Source organism: Danio aesculapii, chromosome 3 (assembly GCF_903798145.1).
Source record: "Danio aesculapii chromosome 3, fDanAes4.1, whole genome shotgun sequence".
Classification (NCBI taxonomy): Eukaryota; Metazoa; Chordata; class Actinopteri; order Cypriniformes; family Danionidae; genus Danio; species Danio aesculapii.
The window spans coordinates 56,339,043-56,355,595 of NC_079437.1; the positions used below are offsets into that span (position 1 = coordinate 56,339,043).

Sequence of the window (16,553 nt, forward strand, 5' to 3'; positions counted from 1 at the left end):
AAAATTAGAGGGTCCATTAAATGGCATAACACATATTTGGCCGATAAATTTTCGGTGGCCGAAAATCCGATACATGATAATAAGCCTTTATTTGTCACAACACCATACCTGTCAACATTGGGATGTGAAAATAATGGATATGCCCACCATGATAAGGGATTATTGATCCACCCCCACCCCGCCCCATTAGCAGCAAATGCATTAGCAAACAGTTCAGCTTATTAAAATTAATAGCAATTATAATGAAATAGAATCAAGCTATCAAATCTTATTAGCCGTTTCTTCGCTGTATAACTTACACATTCTGATTAAAGAGCAACGAATGAATCTCTTAATTATTAAGATTTCTTCTTCGTTTGATTACATTAAATAACAGGAGTCACTTTAAAAATGCACACATCTAACGTTATAATGAAAGCTTTCGATTGCTTTCATAACTGTTTATACTGGTTTACAAAATTAGTTGTGTTTGAAAAAACCCCACCAAGATTGACATCTTTAGATATTATTATTATTATTATTATTAATGTGTATGTTCAACCACGCACCCAAAACCCAGACTTTAGCTCCACTTCAAATCGCGTGTACAGAATTCGTTTGGGAAACAGCGTCTATTTATCACTATGGAGGGTGTCAGCTGACAGTTGTGCACCGCTACATGACTGTTTTGAGGATTGCATAAGAAGGGGAAACGGCACCTGTAATGAAAAAGAAAGGGAATCCCGCAGTTTTTATATTTATTTCAAAGTGTTTTCATGCCTAAACAAAGCGAAAGCACAGAACAGACTCACATTCAAGAGGCAATATCAAGTAGGGCAATATTAACACACTTTTAGATTCCCATTGTTGCGCATTTCTGCTGTGTGATTGGCTCTTCGATATATCAATATGGAGTAAAAAAGTCCAGAGCTTATCGTTGTCATTGACATAAATGTTATCGCAATTCTATATAATATCGTTTATCGGTGCAGCTCTAGTGCCTTAGTGTCCCACCAGTGACGATATACACCCATATCGCACTGCTACGAGTATAATATTGTGTTTATACAACAGTTCGACGACATAATCGTGTGTATTAAGAAGAAAATCAAACACGAAGAGTCTAAAACAGCTTTTGTATGAGGAACTACTTTCCTCTGCCATTCATTCACAGCTGCAGCTGATGTCAGAACAGCAGAAAAAGTTGCTACTTCACCAATGTCACTTTAGAGCTAGTCTTTCACTAGCGTAATGTGTAAAGTGATGACAAAACAAGTGGTTTTGCTCACATTTTAAAATTATAAGCCTGAACAGCATGAAATGCCATCAGTCTACAGATTTCCCAGTGTTTCTCTGTTGTAATTGGAAGATCACAACAATTAACCCTGAAAAAGCCAAAGCAAACACTAGCAGATTACTATAGTAAGAATACAGCTCTATAACATTCAAAAGAGAGAGAGAGAGAGATCAATTTAGAATATCACTCACCAGTTTTAGAATGATTTGATCAGCTGAAATTTACGCTGAGTTTTTCTCCCCTAAGAACTTATTATAGGGTCTCTGTCGCCATTTTGTGGTGGAACGTCAACCATCAAATTCTTTGTTCTACTGATGGCTGCCAACATGCTGAATCTCCGAAATTAAAAACGTTTTAAAAAGTGCGTTTATATTCATAAATAAACTACATAGTTACGATCTAAACAACTACATCCTCGCCTAAAGCCTCAAAAGTACATCATGTTGTCCAACAGCTGCAATATTTGTCAACTGTAGTGAGTTTATTCCCCTGCTTGTCATGTGGGTGGAGTAATACACAAGGGTGAAGAGGCTGTACGAGTGCTTATTTTGCAGAATATCGTACGGCTATCAGCCAATCAGATTCGAGAACCAGACCCAACTGTTGTATAAACAAAATGAATATATATAGCTTTTACCTATTGAAACCTTGGTTGGAAAAATGGGTTTAATTGTAAATATATTGTCAAAAACATGACATGATTCAAGAGTAGGCTTTAATTTTCTTTCATAGAAACATTCATATTTTCTGATTTCAGGTGTGCAACATGGCCAGGACGTTCTTGTTTTGTTGGCTCAATATGTACGCAAATATTAGCATCCTCCTCTGATATATACTCAAAAAAGGCTGTCTGAAATATATAAAAAAATATATATATAAACAGAAAGAAATGGCATTATATGAACACTACGATGCTTTTTGGGCATTTTTAATACTCCCTCTACAGCCATATATTTTTTAAACACATTTTTAGAAACTTTTATTTCCTTTTTGACACTTTTTATACTTGCTTGCGTTACAAAAAGCAACAGACTACTGTCAGAACGTACACTACAGGAATCATGTGATTTAAACCTTTTTTTTTGGATGTGAATTATTCCCATTATAGCTAACCATATTTTACCCAGCATTTTATTCTTACTTTACTAATAACATGGAACTGTTAAAGTAATTGGTTGTCTGATTCAAACAGCACATCATGCGAACCATTTTCTGACCTTGAACACTTCGTAGACATACTTGAACTGTCCGTGGAAGTACAGGATGTGCTGTATATCGGTGGTCACCCAATGGAGCAATCTGCACACTAATAGCCTGATTGTAACCCTGTTTTTAGGGGCGTTCATGATGTCACTTCTTTTACAGAGGAAATAAACGACAATAAATTTAGATCAAACTCTACAATTTTGTTTTGTTTGTAATCGCTTGTATATAAAGGTTTTAAAATGACAGAAACACACTGCAAAACCAAGTTTACCTTATTAATATGACCGTAGCTATTTCCATCCACGCGTTTAAACACACATTTTAGGGTGTCCTATATCAAAGTTAGATGGAAATGTTTCATGTGAAATCTTAAAATGCTCAATAAACTCCACTGAGGTGGAACAAATATGCACAGGTTATTGTATGAATGTTATTGTATCAAATAAATGGCCAAATTAAAACGTGATTAGATAACTGGATCAAACCAATCGCTGTCTCAAATGCCCGAGCCATCAGATATATTTGGTTAAACCACTCCAGAATACTGTTTCCAAACATCAGCTATCTGTACGCAAGAAAACATGACAGAATTTGTTATTGCTTGCGTTTCTTTTCTGCTCTGAAGTTAAACTGAGCTACTTTGGCATTTTATTGCTGATAATGTCCACCATTTACCTAGGATGAGATTATTTTCTTCTCCTGAAAACATGGAATAGATGTAATTAATCTGTTTCTTTGGATTTAAACATAACGACCGCACAGGGTTCCCACACTTCCTGAAAGTACTCGTATTTCAGACATGAATTCAAGGCCTGGAAAGTACTTAAAAACAAACACGGGTCCTTGAATGTGCTTGAATTTAAAATTCATGGTGGTGTTCAACATTTGACATGTCACGTTTGTACTGTGCTGCTTTCGAAAACTGAATGAAAAAAACTATTAAATTCTCAATTTAGAAATGTACACAACTGCTCTTTAACGCTTACTATAGCATATCATCTATTCACCTTATTCTTTGCCGACGAGCGGGGGCAGCCATTTGAATCTTTTTGGCTTGAGACTTCCGGTCTCATTCACTTCCATTCATTTTTAGACGTTAAAAAATGTTGCAAACTGATATTTTCTTGAATTATTCTACTTGGTCTGTATAGTAATGCAAACATTTGTTTGTAGAGAAAGTAGTTTGACCGTTTTCTGCCGTTTATTATTTATTCCTAGTCATTTCTCCCATAGTGGACCTAATCGGAAGTTCTAAAACAATCGCAAAAACAGGCGCACCTCCGCATTTTAGAATAAGGTTAATATCACATAACTATAACTATAATCACATGGCAGCAACTCAATGCATTTAGGCATGCAGACATGGTCAGGACGATCTGCTGCAGTTCAAACCGAGCATCAGAATGAGGAAGAAAGGTGATTTAAACGTGGCATGGTTGTTGGTGCAAGATGGGGTGGTCTGAGTATTGCAGAAACTGATTTTCACGCACAACCATTTCTAGGCTTTACAGAGAGTGGCCCGAAAAGAGGAAATATCCAGTTCTGTGGGCGCAAATACCTTGATGATGCCAGAGGTCAGAGGAGAATGGCCAGACTGGTTCCAGCTGATAGAAAGCAACAGTAACTCAAATAACCACTCGTTACAACCGAGGTCTGCAGAAGAGCATCTCTGAATGCACAACCTTGAGGCAGATGGGCTACAGCAGCAGATGACCACACCGGGTGCCTCTCCTGTCAGCTGAGAACAGGAAATTGAGGCAACAATTCGCACAGGCTCACCAAAATTGGACAATAGAAGATTGGAAGAATGTTGCCTGGTCTGAGTCTCAATTTCTGCTGCGACATTCAGATGGTAGGCTCAGAATTTGGCATCAACAAGTTGAAAGCATGGATCCATCCTGCTTTGTATCAACACTTTGGGCCTGTTAGTACCAATTGAGTATCGTGTCAACGCCACAGCCTACCTGAGTACTGTTGCTGACCATGTCCATCCCTTTATGACCACAGTATACTCATCTTCTGGTGGCTACTTCCAGCAGGATAACACACCATGTCATAAAGCGCGAATCATCTCAGACTGGTTTCTTGAACATAACAATGAGTTCACTGTACTCAAATGGCCTCCACAACCACCAGAACTCAATCCAATAGAGCAGCTTTGGGATGTGGTTGAACGGGAGCTTCACATTATGGATGCGCAGCCGACAAATCTGCAGCAACTGCGTGATGCTGTCATGTCGATATGGACCAAAATCTGAGGAATATTTCTAGTATGCCATTTCATGCCACTAAGGATTAAGGCAGTTCTGAAGCCAAAAGGGGGTCCAACTTGTAAGGTGTACCTAATAGAGTGGTCAGGGATTGTATATATTATACAAAAACCTTGACAAATAATGCATCTCATCAATATTTCAGAAACCGCATTTGAATGCTGTTGAAATACAAAAGACCACTTGAAGTATGCAAGACTTCCATAGTATGAAAACCAAATATGGTACAGGTTTCTAACATTTCAACATGTCTTGTGTTCAACAGAAAAAAAACTCAAGACTTCAAGTCCGCTATGAAAATAACTAAAGCATTCACTGTAAAGTCTGTGGGATGGAATTTTCAGGTAACTGTTTGCCACATCTACACATTTTAAGCACGATAGGTTCTGTTTAATCCTTCATTTAATCGCCAGATGCTGTCAGCTGTACAAGTGGCAGCTTTATGTAAAATATAACACCACGTTCACCATCACAAAAGGGCTTGCACTGACTAAGATTAAACTAAAATTGCAGCTCATGAAATAACCGGTAATGCTATTAAAATGACGTATGCAAATAATAAGGTATAAGTCAAAAGCATCTGTGCAATATCAGACACCATCTGTGAGAACACAGCACAGTTAACGTATTGTTAACAGATTCATTCATGTCAAGCAGTGCGTACAGTGCCGGTGAGCGGTCCGTCCGTGTATCTTTTGGTCACTCAGTTATGTTATAAAAATGTATTGAGATAACGGGATTTCGTTGAGACATATTTTCCTCACGCATGCATATATATGTTTACTTGTTAGTTTTGATTAATGTTGGCTTCAAATGCAATAAATCTGTTTATAAAACTTGTATTAACTGGTGGGCGATAATTGGTGGGTGCGACTAAATTTTGGCTGGTGCGCCTACATTAAAAAAATTAAGGAGCGCCAGTGCTACCAAGCAAAAATGCTCATTTCGAGGCCTGTAATGTAAAGTAAATATAGTTAAAGCATTGTGAACAGCTTAAAAGAATTTAATTTTAGTGTTTGGATATGCTTTGGCAGTGGGGGGTCGCGAGTTCTTGACGATCTTACATTGGAGGCCGCTGGTTTAAAAGTTTGAGAACCACTGCTTTACACCACTGGAAACGCTTTACTAAAGACATTCCAAGAGCTTTGAGAACACAAAGAAAGTGTTTGGCAAACTTTTATTACAGCATTGTGCACAGTTGCTTCTGTTTTTACAAACAAAAAATATAGCAATAAATACATCTACAATCCATTTTGTACAATAAGAAAATAATAATAATACTAATTTCAAAAAGTGTTAGTTATTTCCGTCCACGTATCGTAATACTGTCCCTGATGTGGTCTGTATACTGCAAACACACAGAAGATGATATTTTAGGCATCACACATTGTCCTCATAATTACAGCTCAAATCTTCATTGCTATAAGGTCTTACCATTCTACTAAGTCTGCTCCAATGATATCATGAACGTGATACTTCATCTGGAACTTAACCTGTGCAGTTGTGCGACGCTCCTCCAGCTCAGTCCTTAAGATTTCACTATATTTGGATTTCTTCACCATGTTAAGTACAGCTTTGCGCCCTGTTAGACAAAGCAGCATTATAGTTTAAAACCAATCTGATTTTAAAGGAAATCTTGAAAAAAAAATGCATCGTTAGATCACGAAATCCAATCTTGCCTTAATATCTTCAGTCTGTGTTATTCAAAACTTTTTTTTTTAATGGTTCAAGCTTTTTTATGCTTTAAATTGCATGATCTAAAAGTAATTCTGTGCAAAATATATTCCATATTCAGCTTCAATCATGAAATCAGTCCAATTTCTTTGTTTGTTTACTCTACTGTTATTCAGTGGTGGTCTGATGAGTCTATATTTACCCCATTCCAGAGTGATGGTGCATTAAGTACAGAAGAGAGGCAGATGAAGTAATGCACTTATCATGCCTAGTTGTTACAATACAAGCCTGGGGGCAGTGATCTGATCTGGGGATATCAATGTTATATGCCTAAAGATTAAAGTCAGATGACTACCTAAACATAGTGAATTATGTTCTTCCATCAATGGATTATTTCTTCTATGATGGCATGAGCATATTCCAATATAGGGCTCAAGTTGTAAATCTGTAAATCTCAAAATCCAAATTTTAGGCCTTAAAATGTACTGAAATACTGTGTTGTTGGTCTGAAATATTTTTTAACAGGTCTTAATTTTCCTTTGTTCATTTATTGCTACCCAATCTGGCCAAAACCCATACAATCACCAATAATCAACTCAACAAAACTTCAAACTTTTATTTAAAAAGGTCATTTTTAACTCTGTTTATCATAATGGTTTAAAGATTTTTCTTACAATAACATTTGTTTAAAGTTATCCATGTATTTACTGCTGAGGACACCGACCTGGACAGATTGTTATCCGTAGATTTAGTTTTATATAGTTTTTTAAACTTTAAAACATTTATTCATTTGTTTTTTATTATTTAAAAAAAAAGTTCATGTTGGGAAAAGTATATAGATACAAGTAAAGTTTGCTTGTTTTTACACAATACTTAAAATATTTAGCTAAGAAATAAAATCTCAAATATTTTAACTGTTTATTATTAATGTATTATTAAAATTATAATATTTTTTTGATAGGTAAAATAAAAATATTTTCCATCTGAGCCATTTGAAAAGTTCCTTTAGTGCTTTATGAGCAGAGGTGGGTAGAGTTTCCAAAATTTAATAATGTTCAACTTAATTTGTTTGTTTAAATTCAGCCCAAATAAATTGTTTACAACCACTCAATGTACAAAAAAAATAGTAAATCCAAGGAATCATCTTTGAATATTTTTTTCAGTGTAGTTGAAATCAAAATGATTCACTCTTTTTTTAAATATTTCCCAAATTATGTTTAACAGAGCAAGGAAATTTTCACAGTATGTCTGATAATATTTTTTCTTCTGGAGAAAGTCTTATTTGTTTTATATTGGCTAAAATAAAAGCAGTTTTAATTTTTAAACCATTTTAAGGTCAATATTATTAGCCCCTTTAAGCAATACTTGTTTTGGATTGTCTACAAAACAAACCAGTTATACAATAACTTGCCTAATTACCCTAACTTTAACCTAATTAACCTAGTTAAGCCTTTAAATGTCACTTTAAGCTGAATACTATATCTTGAAAAATATCGAGTAAATATTATTTGCTGTTATTATATATATATATATATATATATATATATATATATATATATATATATATATATATATATAGTAGTTCATGTATTTATTGCAATATCAGTTCGAAGTACACAGTGTGCATCACATTATCAAACTATTCTTGTTGACACCTTGGAGTCACCACAGACTGAACTTGAGGCCATGTGTGATCTGGTCCAATAAACTCACTACACAGACAGTGTGACCGTCCTTCTCGGAACTGCAGATGGCCATGGCGTGACCGCAGTATAAACTTGCACATCTTCCTCTATTTCAGTCATCATTCCAACATATACGTGCATGCTCTAACCGAAAGCGGGAGATGCATTTCTATAGAAACCTCTCGCGACACAACCTCTCCAATGCCTCTCGCCTCGCGATATTTGCCAACAAGTCATATGAATCATAATTATTATCATTTGACAGTAACAGAGGAACGCCGCCAGATGTAGCAAAGTAAGAGTAATGTATTTGCTCTAATAATTTACTTGAGTAAAAGTACACTCAAAGTCTTTAAAAGTATTCAAATGTACTCAAAAAGTACACGTTACCCAACAATTTTACTCAAGTAAATGTAACAAAGTAAATGTAACTCGTTACTACCCACCTCTGTTTATAAGTCTAAAATTTCATTAATAATGGTCTTAAAAAGGTCTTCAATTTAACTTGGTGAAACCTGCAGAAACCCTTGGTTCAGGGAGCATGAGGAGAGAGTCCAGTATCCAAACCTAAACCCTATTGAGAATCTTTTGTTGTGCTGGACAAGACATTGTGCAGCAGTCCGACCTCTCCCAACATCAATCTCAACATCTTGTCCAAAAAAATTGGAATAAATGTTGACATTGCAGAAGCATATTAAAAAAAAATCCCACAGCAAATGCGTGCCAATCAAAACTAAAGGAGGTCCAACAAAATATTAAGAGTATGTGACTTTTTTTGGACAGGTTGTGAATAAACATTCAGACTTTTTTTTCTGCATTATTTGTAATTTCAGGAATAAATGAATATCTTATTTACTTTTTAAAAACTATAATGGGATGAAAATATATTAAATTTTACTTTAGACACACGTGTGGTATCTGGTTCGAGGTTAACATCTTGAACTAAAGCACAAAATGGTGGAAAATGTCTGTTACTGGTTTTAAAAGATTGAGTTAAACAACATTAAGAAAATAAAATGTTCCCTATTACGTCCAATGATTTTGCATTATTTGACATTAATAATGGATTCAGTTTACTGTAAATTGTTTCATGTCAATCCAGTTGTTATCATCCAGAATGGAAAATGCTTTAAATACCTTCAACTCTGGAATCTAGAAGTCACATACTTCCAAATATCAGATTTCAACATGGGTTGAAATGAAGACACGTTTGACCAAACACGTTTTTTTTTTTTACATGGCTAGCAGAAAGAGTTATGATATATGATGATCCCGATTTAGAACACTAATAATTTGGAAAATATGAAATTTGGAAATCTCAAAATGTGTTTATTTTGCCTTTAAAATTGGCACAAATGTAAGATGGGTTACCCGATCCTGGATAGCAAAACATGGGATTTTAAATTGCAGATTGTTCTGATCCAAATTAAACAGATTCAAATGTAGTGATTCAAGGAAAACCGCTAAAAATGAATCTTGAGTTCAACACCAACCTTTAATGAAGTACTTAATGAATCTGCCAGAGTTTGGGATTGAGAGCCACCAGCTGCCCGCATCTCTCACAGTGAGGAGACCAGACTTCACCAGTTGCCTGAAGATACAAAAACATCTTCAAATAAAGCACCAGACACCATCAGCATAAAAACAAAACACTAGGGGCTGTGCAATATGACAATGTATATCATATAGATTAAATAAAATGTTAAGCATTTAATACTATGCTCTAATCTATTGTTTAGGTCATAGTTTTTAACAATATCTTGTTAAAGGTAATAATTTTTATCACTTAGATGAAAGAAACATCACCAGAAAGAAACATGAATAACAGCATGGTTGGTACAATGTTTACATTTAGCAGTATGTTATGTTGTGCATGTAATCATTCATTTTTAAACTGCCTTCTATATTTCATTGATTTATATTTGGCAGTTTAAATAAAACATCGGCCCTGAAGTTCTGAACAACCTGAGAAAAACAATGAGTACATTTTGGGGGATATACTGTAATTAGGGCATCAGCAGGTTTCTAAGAGTTATATTGAAGACCTTTTTAATACCACACAGAATGAAATTTAAGACTAATTTTATAGTCAAACTGGTCTTGTGAAAAATCGGCAGATTCTGGTCCTTGGCTGGTCAATCAGTGCATCTCTATTTCTTCGTTTAATAATGTATGGGTTGACACAGCTGTTCTAAGCCATTATAATGTGAACTCTACATCTCAGAAATAAAGGTACGCAAGCTGTCACTGGGGTGGCACCTTTTCAGAAGGTACAAACTTGTACCTAAAAGGTCCATATTAATACCTCAAGGGTATATATCACCCTGCTTTAGTACCTAAAAAATTTTCAGGTACTAATATATATTTTTGACGTACCAATATGGACCCTTTAGGTACAAATGTGTACCTTTATTTCCGAGAGTGTATTTATGTAAGTGAAATCTCAGTGAACATCAATTGGGATCTGCCTAAGACTATAAATGAACTTCTTCTGTATATGTTGTTCTGCATGATGATAGACCAAGAGATGCAAGTAGATTTCAGAACGAAAACAAAGTCCTCTTTACAGGGGTGATTCAATTGCATTTCTAAGACCTCTGAAATGTGGATTTAAGACTTTTTAAGGATGACACCATGGTAATGTCAAAAACAAATTGTCCTTTCCATGTGGTCAAGATATAGAATATTTAATGCTTGACTTCACTGAAAAGGTACTACATCTTAGTGATGAAGAAACAAAGCTTTTCAAACAGCTGAACTGATGTTGTTCAAAGTGTTTGAAACTCACGTTAGGGACATCTGCTGGACAAAAAAAAACAAAACATTTCAATACAACAAAAACTCAAAGAAATGAATTAAAATGAACCTTTTCAAAAATATTGTGAACTTTAAATTGAAAGTATAACCTATAAATAGACTTTGCTTATCATTTAATATCAAGTGTCTGCATAAAAGGCTCCCCCCCCCCAATTTTCAAGGCTTATATCATTTGTTCTATAGTGGGGTCTGCTAAACAGGACAACATGAAACTATTATTGTTCCTTTTCATTTTCTAAATGTCTCAATAAAACATCGAAAAATGTGAGATCAGAGAATGCAAAGAATAGAGTCAAACAGCCGTGTGTGTATAGACTATCCTGTCACAAAATGCGTCGAGAATCCTACACAACTGTAATAGTTTAAGGTGTTTCCATGTCTTTGCTGCACTTCTATAATGTGACTAAATGGGAATACTCCACATGTCTTCATTCATCTTCTGTGTGGCTCAATTATGACTTCCGTCGGATTATAATATATTCAAAAATCGCTGTTTACATGGTAGACTGTTAATCAGAGTATTGTCATAATCATATTAAAATCTGAGTATTGGTGTCCATGTAAACATACTCATTGCTTCAAAGACATTACTATATTGTGATTAGGCTTGTGCCGGTATTCGGTAATGCGATAAATCACGGTAATGAATATGCACGATATTGTTATCGCGGGCACTTCAAAATACCGTGAAAAATAATAGATCCGAATTTATATTCTTAGAACGCGCCTTAGCTTATTTTCCATCAACCGCTTGAAGAAACACTGCGTATATGCTGCGCAGAACTGATGCGCACTCTGATGTAAACAATCCCCACATGTAGAAGCACTGTGTGCACGCAGTGCGCGCCGCCGCTGCCACCGCACTATAATCCTCACACGAAGAAGAAGCATGGCGGAAGGAGGAACGCTGCCGACAATTTATCCCCCTTCAGCTTATTTTCCATCAACCGCTTGAAGAAACACTGCGTATATGCTGCGCAGAACTGATGCGCACTCTGATGTAAACAATCCCCGCATGTAGAAGCACTGTGTGCGCGCCGCCGCTGCCACCGCTCTCTAATCCTCACACGAAGAAGAAGCATGGCGGAAGGAGGAACGCTGCCGACAATTTATCCCCCTTCAAAAAGGGTAAAGTCAGAGGTTTGGAAATATTTTGGGTTCCAAAAAAATGCAGAGGGATTGCTGATCGAAGACGGTTTCCCTTTGCACATTCACTTTGATATAATTGCTCAAGTTTACTTTTATATTGTGTATTGTTTTATTTATATTTATTTGTATTTAAATGTTTGAAGTACTTTTAGTTAATTAAAAAGTTATTAAAGTTACTAAGTTGACGAAACTGAAGTTTTTTGTGTTTTTTTACCTGTTTCTCTAGTAAAATTACAATATCGTGATAATACCGTATACCGTGATAAAAGCTCAATCAATTAATCGCAGCATGAAAATGTGATACCGGCACATGCCTAATTGTGATACATTACATCTTTATCAGGATATGAGATGACTTGTATGTCATTAATAAGCTGTCATATTGCTCATCCCTAAAAACATGTGTCATTTTCTCTTACGTGATCTCAGAGTCTGAGAAAAGGAACTCTTTCAGCATTTTGTCTTTGTTGAAACTTAAATCGGAGCAGCTGGGAATAAGCTTATCCAGAAATTTCTCAACGGTCCCCAGGGTTTTTCTTCCAGTTTCCTCCTGAATGACTTTGGCTCTGTAATCTTCAGCAAACACCAGAGCGAAGGCCTCCGAGTCGAAGCCCAGCTGGAACATCAGCAGTTCGCCATTTTCACGCAAATCTTTCTGAGCAGTCGGAGAAATGGACACAGTCAAGCTTTCCACAATTTCTCAGATCAGGGTTGCCCAAAATCTCTCCTGAAAGGCCAGTATACTGCAAAGTTTAGTTCCAATCCAAATCAGACAAACCTGGGCTGCTAATCAAGCTCTTACTAGGCTTTCTGGAATCATCCATGCAGGAGTTTTGAGGCAAGTTGGAGCTAAAATCTGCAGGACACCAGCACTCCAGGACCAAGTTTGGACACCCCTGGCTTAAATCAATATGTTTTATAGGTAACACTATGGTCTTACCACATGCTTGTCCACTGAGGTTTTATCGGTGTGTAAACTGTACAGCTGGTGTTTCAGGACCACCAGAGGAAGTGTGTCATTGAAAAGCTTGCGTGAAAACAGCGTCATCAAATATTGTATGCTTGAACGAATATCAGCAGCTCCATCTGAGGAACACACATCAGACACAAGAGCATTGTCTTATTTCTTTTCATTTGCGTAGATTAAAAGGAAAACCCCCAAGGTCACTAGAATTATGTTTTTCCCCCGATTGGCTACAGAACAAATAACTCTTGTCCAATGACTTGCCTAATCAATAGGGACGGAAATCTTACCCTAAATTTTCCTATTTTGCATCTTAACTAGAATAAGTGTTACTGATTGTGTTTAAGGATGAGAATCTTTCAAATTATTTATTTTGTTGAAGGATTATTCAAGCTCTGAAAGTAAATTTAAAACACCAGGTTTGAAAAATCAATTATAAAGAACAAACAGCATATAACATTTCAAGCACACCGGCTTCAAGTTATTTTTAACATAATAATTGAAACTATTTTGTTGGAGCCAGTGGTGTAGTGGTTAGTGCGTCGACACGTGCACTCCGGTGCTCACAGCGACCCGAGTTCGATTCCTGCCTCGTGGTCCTGTGCTCATCCTTCCCCTCTCTCTGCTCCCCATGTTTTCCTGTCGATACTACACACTTTCCTAACCATTAAAGGTGAAAGCCCTGAAAAAATAACTATAAAAAAAAATTAGGAACCGACAGGAAACATAAACATTTGTTTACATATAGTCAGTGAAACACTTTTCAGTGTTTATTAAACTCATTTGGTCATCGTCTGTTTCTTTTAAAGTCTTTAAATTTAATATTAAGCCTTGAAGGGCAAATACTTAATTTAATTCATGGGGCATATAATTCAATAAATATAATTCAATAATTCATATAATGCATAAAATGTAATAGTTATTAACATATTAATCAAATTAACTGCACTGGAAAAAAATATTTATCACAGCTTGTATGCTTAATTTGACCAAGAAAAAAAATATTCATTCTAAAACATGTAAAATATTATAGAAAGCAAAAATTTTACTTTCTCAAGAATCAACATATTGCACCAACTTATATATTTTTTGACTGTATTTCTTGAAAAGTAATGCTTGAATGAATGATTTGCCAGATAGAACCTTATAATTCCAAGTGGAAAATGACTTTTCAGAATGAGAAGGTTCTATCTGCATTTACCGTGTTTTTTTCACTCCAATTTGCAAATGTAAGAGACCTTTAATCAATTACATTTAGTGAACCCTAGAGTCTCTGTCATGGTAATGTATGAAAGAGAACTGTTACACACATATTGTTTGCTATATGGAATGCAAAATCTTTGAAGCTCAATATCTCAAAATCATTTAGAACGCAGAGAGAATCTTATAATTGTAAGGTAACGAATTGAGGTAAAGTTGGTTTTACATTCACACATTCGGACTTTCTCCTTAATAATATAATTTCAGAAAAGGTATTCCTTACTAAAACAGTGAACTCATATGACTATCACATATGTACAACATTATTCACACCCTGCTGAAAAATCCAGCTTAAACCAGCCTAGGCTGGTTGGCTGGTTTTAGAGGGGTTTTGGCCATTTGGCTGGTTTCCAGCCTGGTCTTAGCTGGTCAGGCTGGAAAATGTCCAGCTAAATCCAGCTAAAACCAACTTGACCAGCCTGGTTTAAGATGGACATAGCTGGATTTGGCTGGGCTCCCAGCCTGGCTGGGCTGGTCAAGCTGGTATTAGCTGGTCATTTTCCAGCCTGACCAGCTAAAACCAGGCTGGTCAACCAGCTAAAACTAGGCTGGTCAACCAGCCAACCAGCCTAGGCTGGTTTAAGTAGTTTTTTTTTCAGTAGGACAGTCAAAATATAGTGCTAATGTTGTTTTAAAGTCCGATTTACAAGTGATTTCAGACCAAATATTCAAAGTACCATGGTAAACAATACAGGGAGCATGTCACAGGTTGTCCCTGAACGAATGTGCAAATATAAAACCAACTTTACCTCACTAGGTAACGATTGGTCATTTGAGTTTAGTTGATTAGTAAAGAGATTTCAGTTTCAAGATTTAGTTTCAACGTTAGTTTATACAAGGTTATCACAAAACATATTGAAAACAAAGCTTTAACGTATGTTCGGTCAGTCCCCAAATGTATCATGTGGATAACTGTGAGTTAACGAGTCTTACCGTGAGTCTCTCCCGTTAAACTGTCAGCTGCACATCTGCGTCTCTTTAAACAGAAAGTGTCCGCGATCAGAGCTCTTTTTCTGCTCATTTCGCTCTGGTTTTAAACAGTGCTGCTATTTATTACAGAGTTCACTTATCTGTTTTCCTCATTAGCCGTTATATGATTTTTTTACAGCTTATAAAAAATCATTTTCTTCAGCTTTTGAGTTTGAAATGTTTGCTCACAATTATTCAAGCACATCAGCAGAGTCTGACTGTGACTCTTCTTCTTCTCTGGTTGCTCACTCAGAGGTAGAAGTAAATCTTCTGCTGCCCTCTGCTGGCTGTGTAAAACACGGTAAGAGAGAAAAAGAGCTAAATCCATCCAAATAAAAATCAATAATTTTTTTTTACATACAATTTGTCGATTATATTCCGTTGAAAGATGTAATTTATATATTTAAATAGTGAATAAAAAAATTGTTTGCTGTTACAGAATGACAACTCGAGGCTCAGAGTTCAACTTTGATGCGCGCGCAGGGAGGTGGCAGAAAAAAACCGGGAGCGCTAGCACTTACAGGTATGGAATGACATCCATGTTGTTGTCTTAGAAATAAGATATATTGATTACATATTATATATATTATTTACATAATGCTTTCAGCCTTTTATAACAGCTCGTCACCCAGTGATAAGCACAGTGATTCTGCAAAATTAATGTTAAAGTGAGCAGCGTTCGTCTGACAGGTCCATTTGAGATAGCACGCTCCCAATGAATATTGATAAGACAAAATGACCAAGCATCCAGCCCCAAATATACAATCTCATTGAAGCTCCAAGTCTTTGGATTCCAACAATGTTGTTCTCCCTGCTGAAAAATCCAGCTTAAACCAGCCTAGGCTGGTTGGCTGGTTTTAGTTGGTTGACCAGCCTGGTTTTAGAGGGGTTTTGGCCATTTCCAGTCTGGTTTCCAGCCATTTCCAGCCTGGTCTTAGCTGTTCAGGCTGGAAAATAACCAGCTAAATCCAGCTAAAACCAGCTTAACCAGCCTGGTTTAAGCTGGACATAGTTGGTTTTGGCTGGGCTCCCAGTCTGACTAGGTGGTCAAGCTGGTTTTAGCTGGTCATTTTCCAGCCTGACCAGCTAAGACCAGCCTGGAAATGGCCAAAACCCCTCTAAAACCAGGCTGGTCAACCAGCCAAAACCAGCCAACCAGCCTAGGCTGGTTTAAGCTGTTTTTTTCAGTAGGGCTGTGTGGTCATGTGCAAGAAATAATGCTCCATGATTACCAGATTCAACACTATGCATGTGGCGACCCCGGGTTAATAAAGGGTCTAAGC

The 16,553-nt window shown here is 36.3% G+C and overlaps 1 protein-coding gene across 1 annotated transcript; it reads right to left on the reverse strand.

Annotated features, from left to right (window-relative positions):
• Positions 1–5,922: 5,922 nt before the first annotated feature.
• On the reverse strand, positions 5,923–15,495 carry stk19 (serine/threonine kinase 19). Its single transcript, XM_056454267.1, has 6 exons — positions 15,235–15,495; positions 13,018–13,163; positions 12,497–12,732; positions 9,605–9,702; positions 6,187–6,334; positions 5,923–6,100 (listed from the first exon to the last, which is right to left on the reverse strand). Exons 1-6 carry the CDS (start codon positions 15,320–15,322, stop codon positions 6,049–6,051), a joined length of 768 nt encoding a protein of 255 aa, XP_056310242.1. The 5' UTR covers positions 15,323–15,495; the 3' UTR covers positions 5,923–6,048.
• Between the last annotated feature and the right edge of the window lie 1,058 nt (positions 15,496–16,553).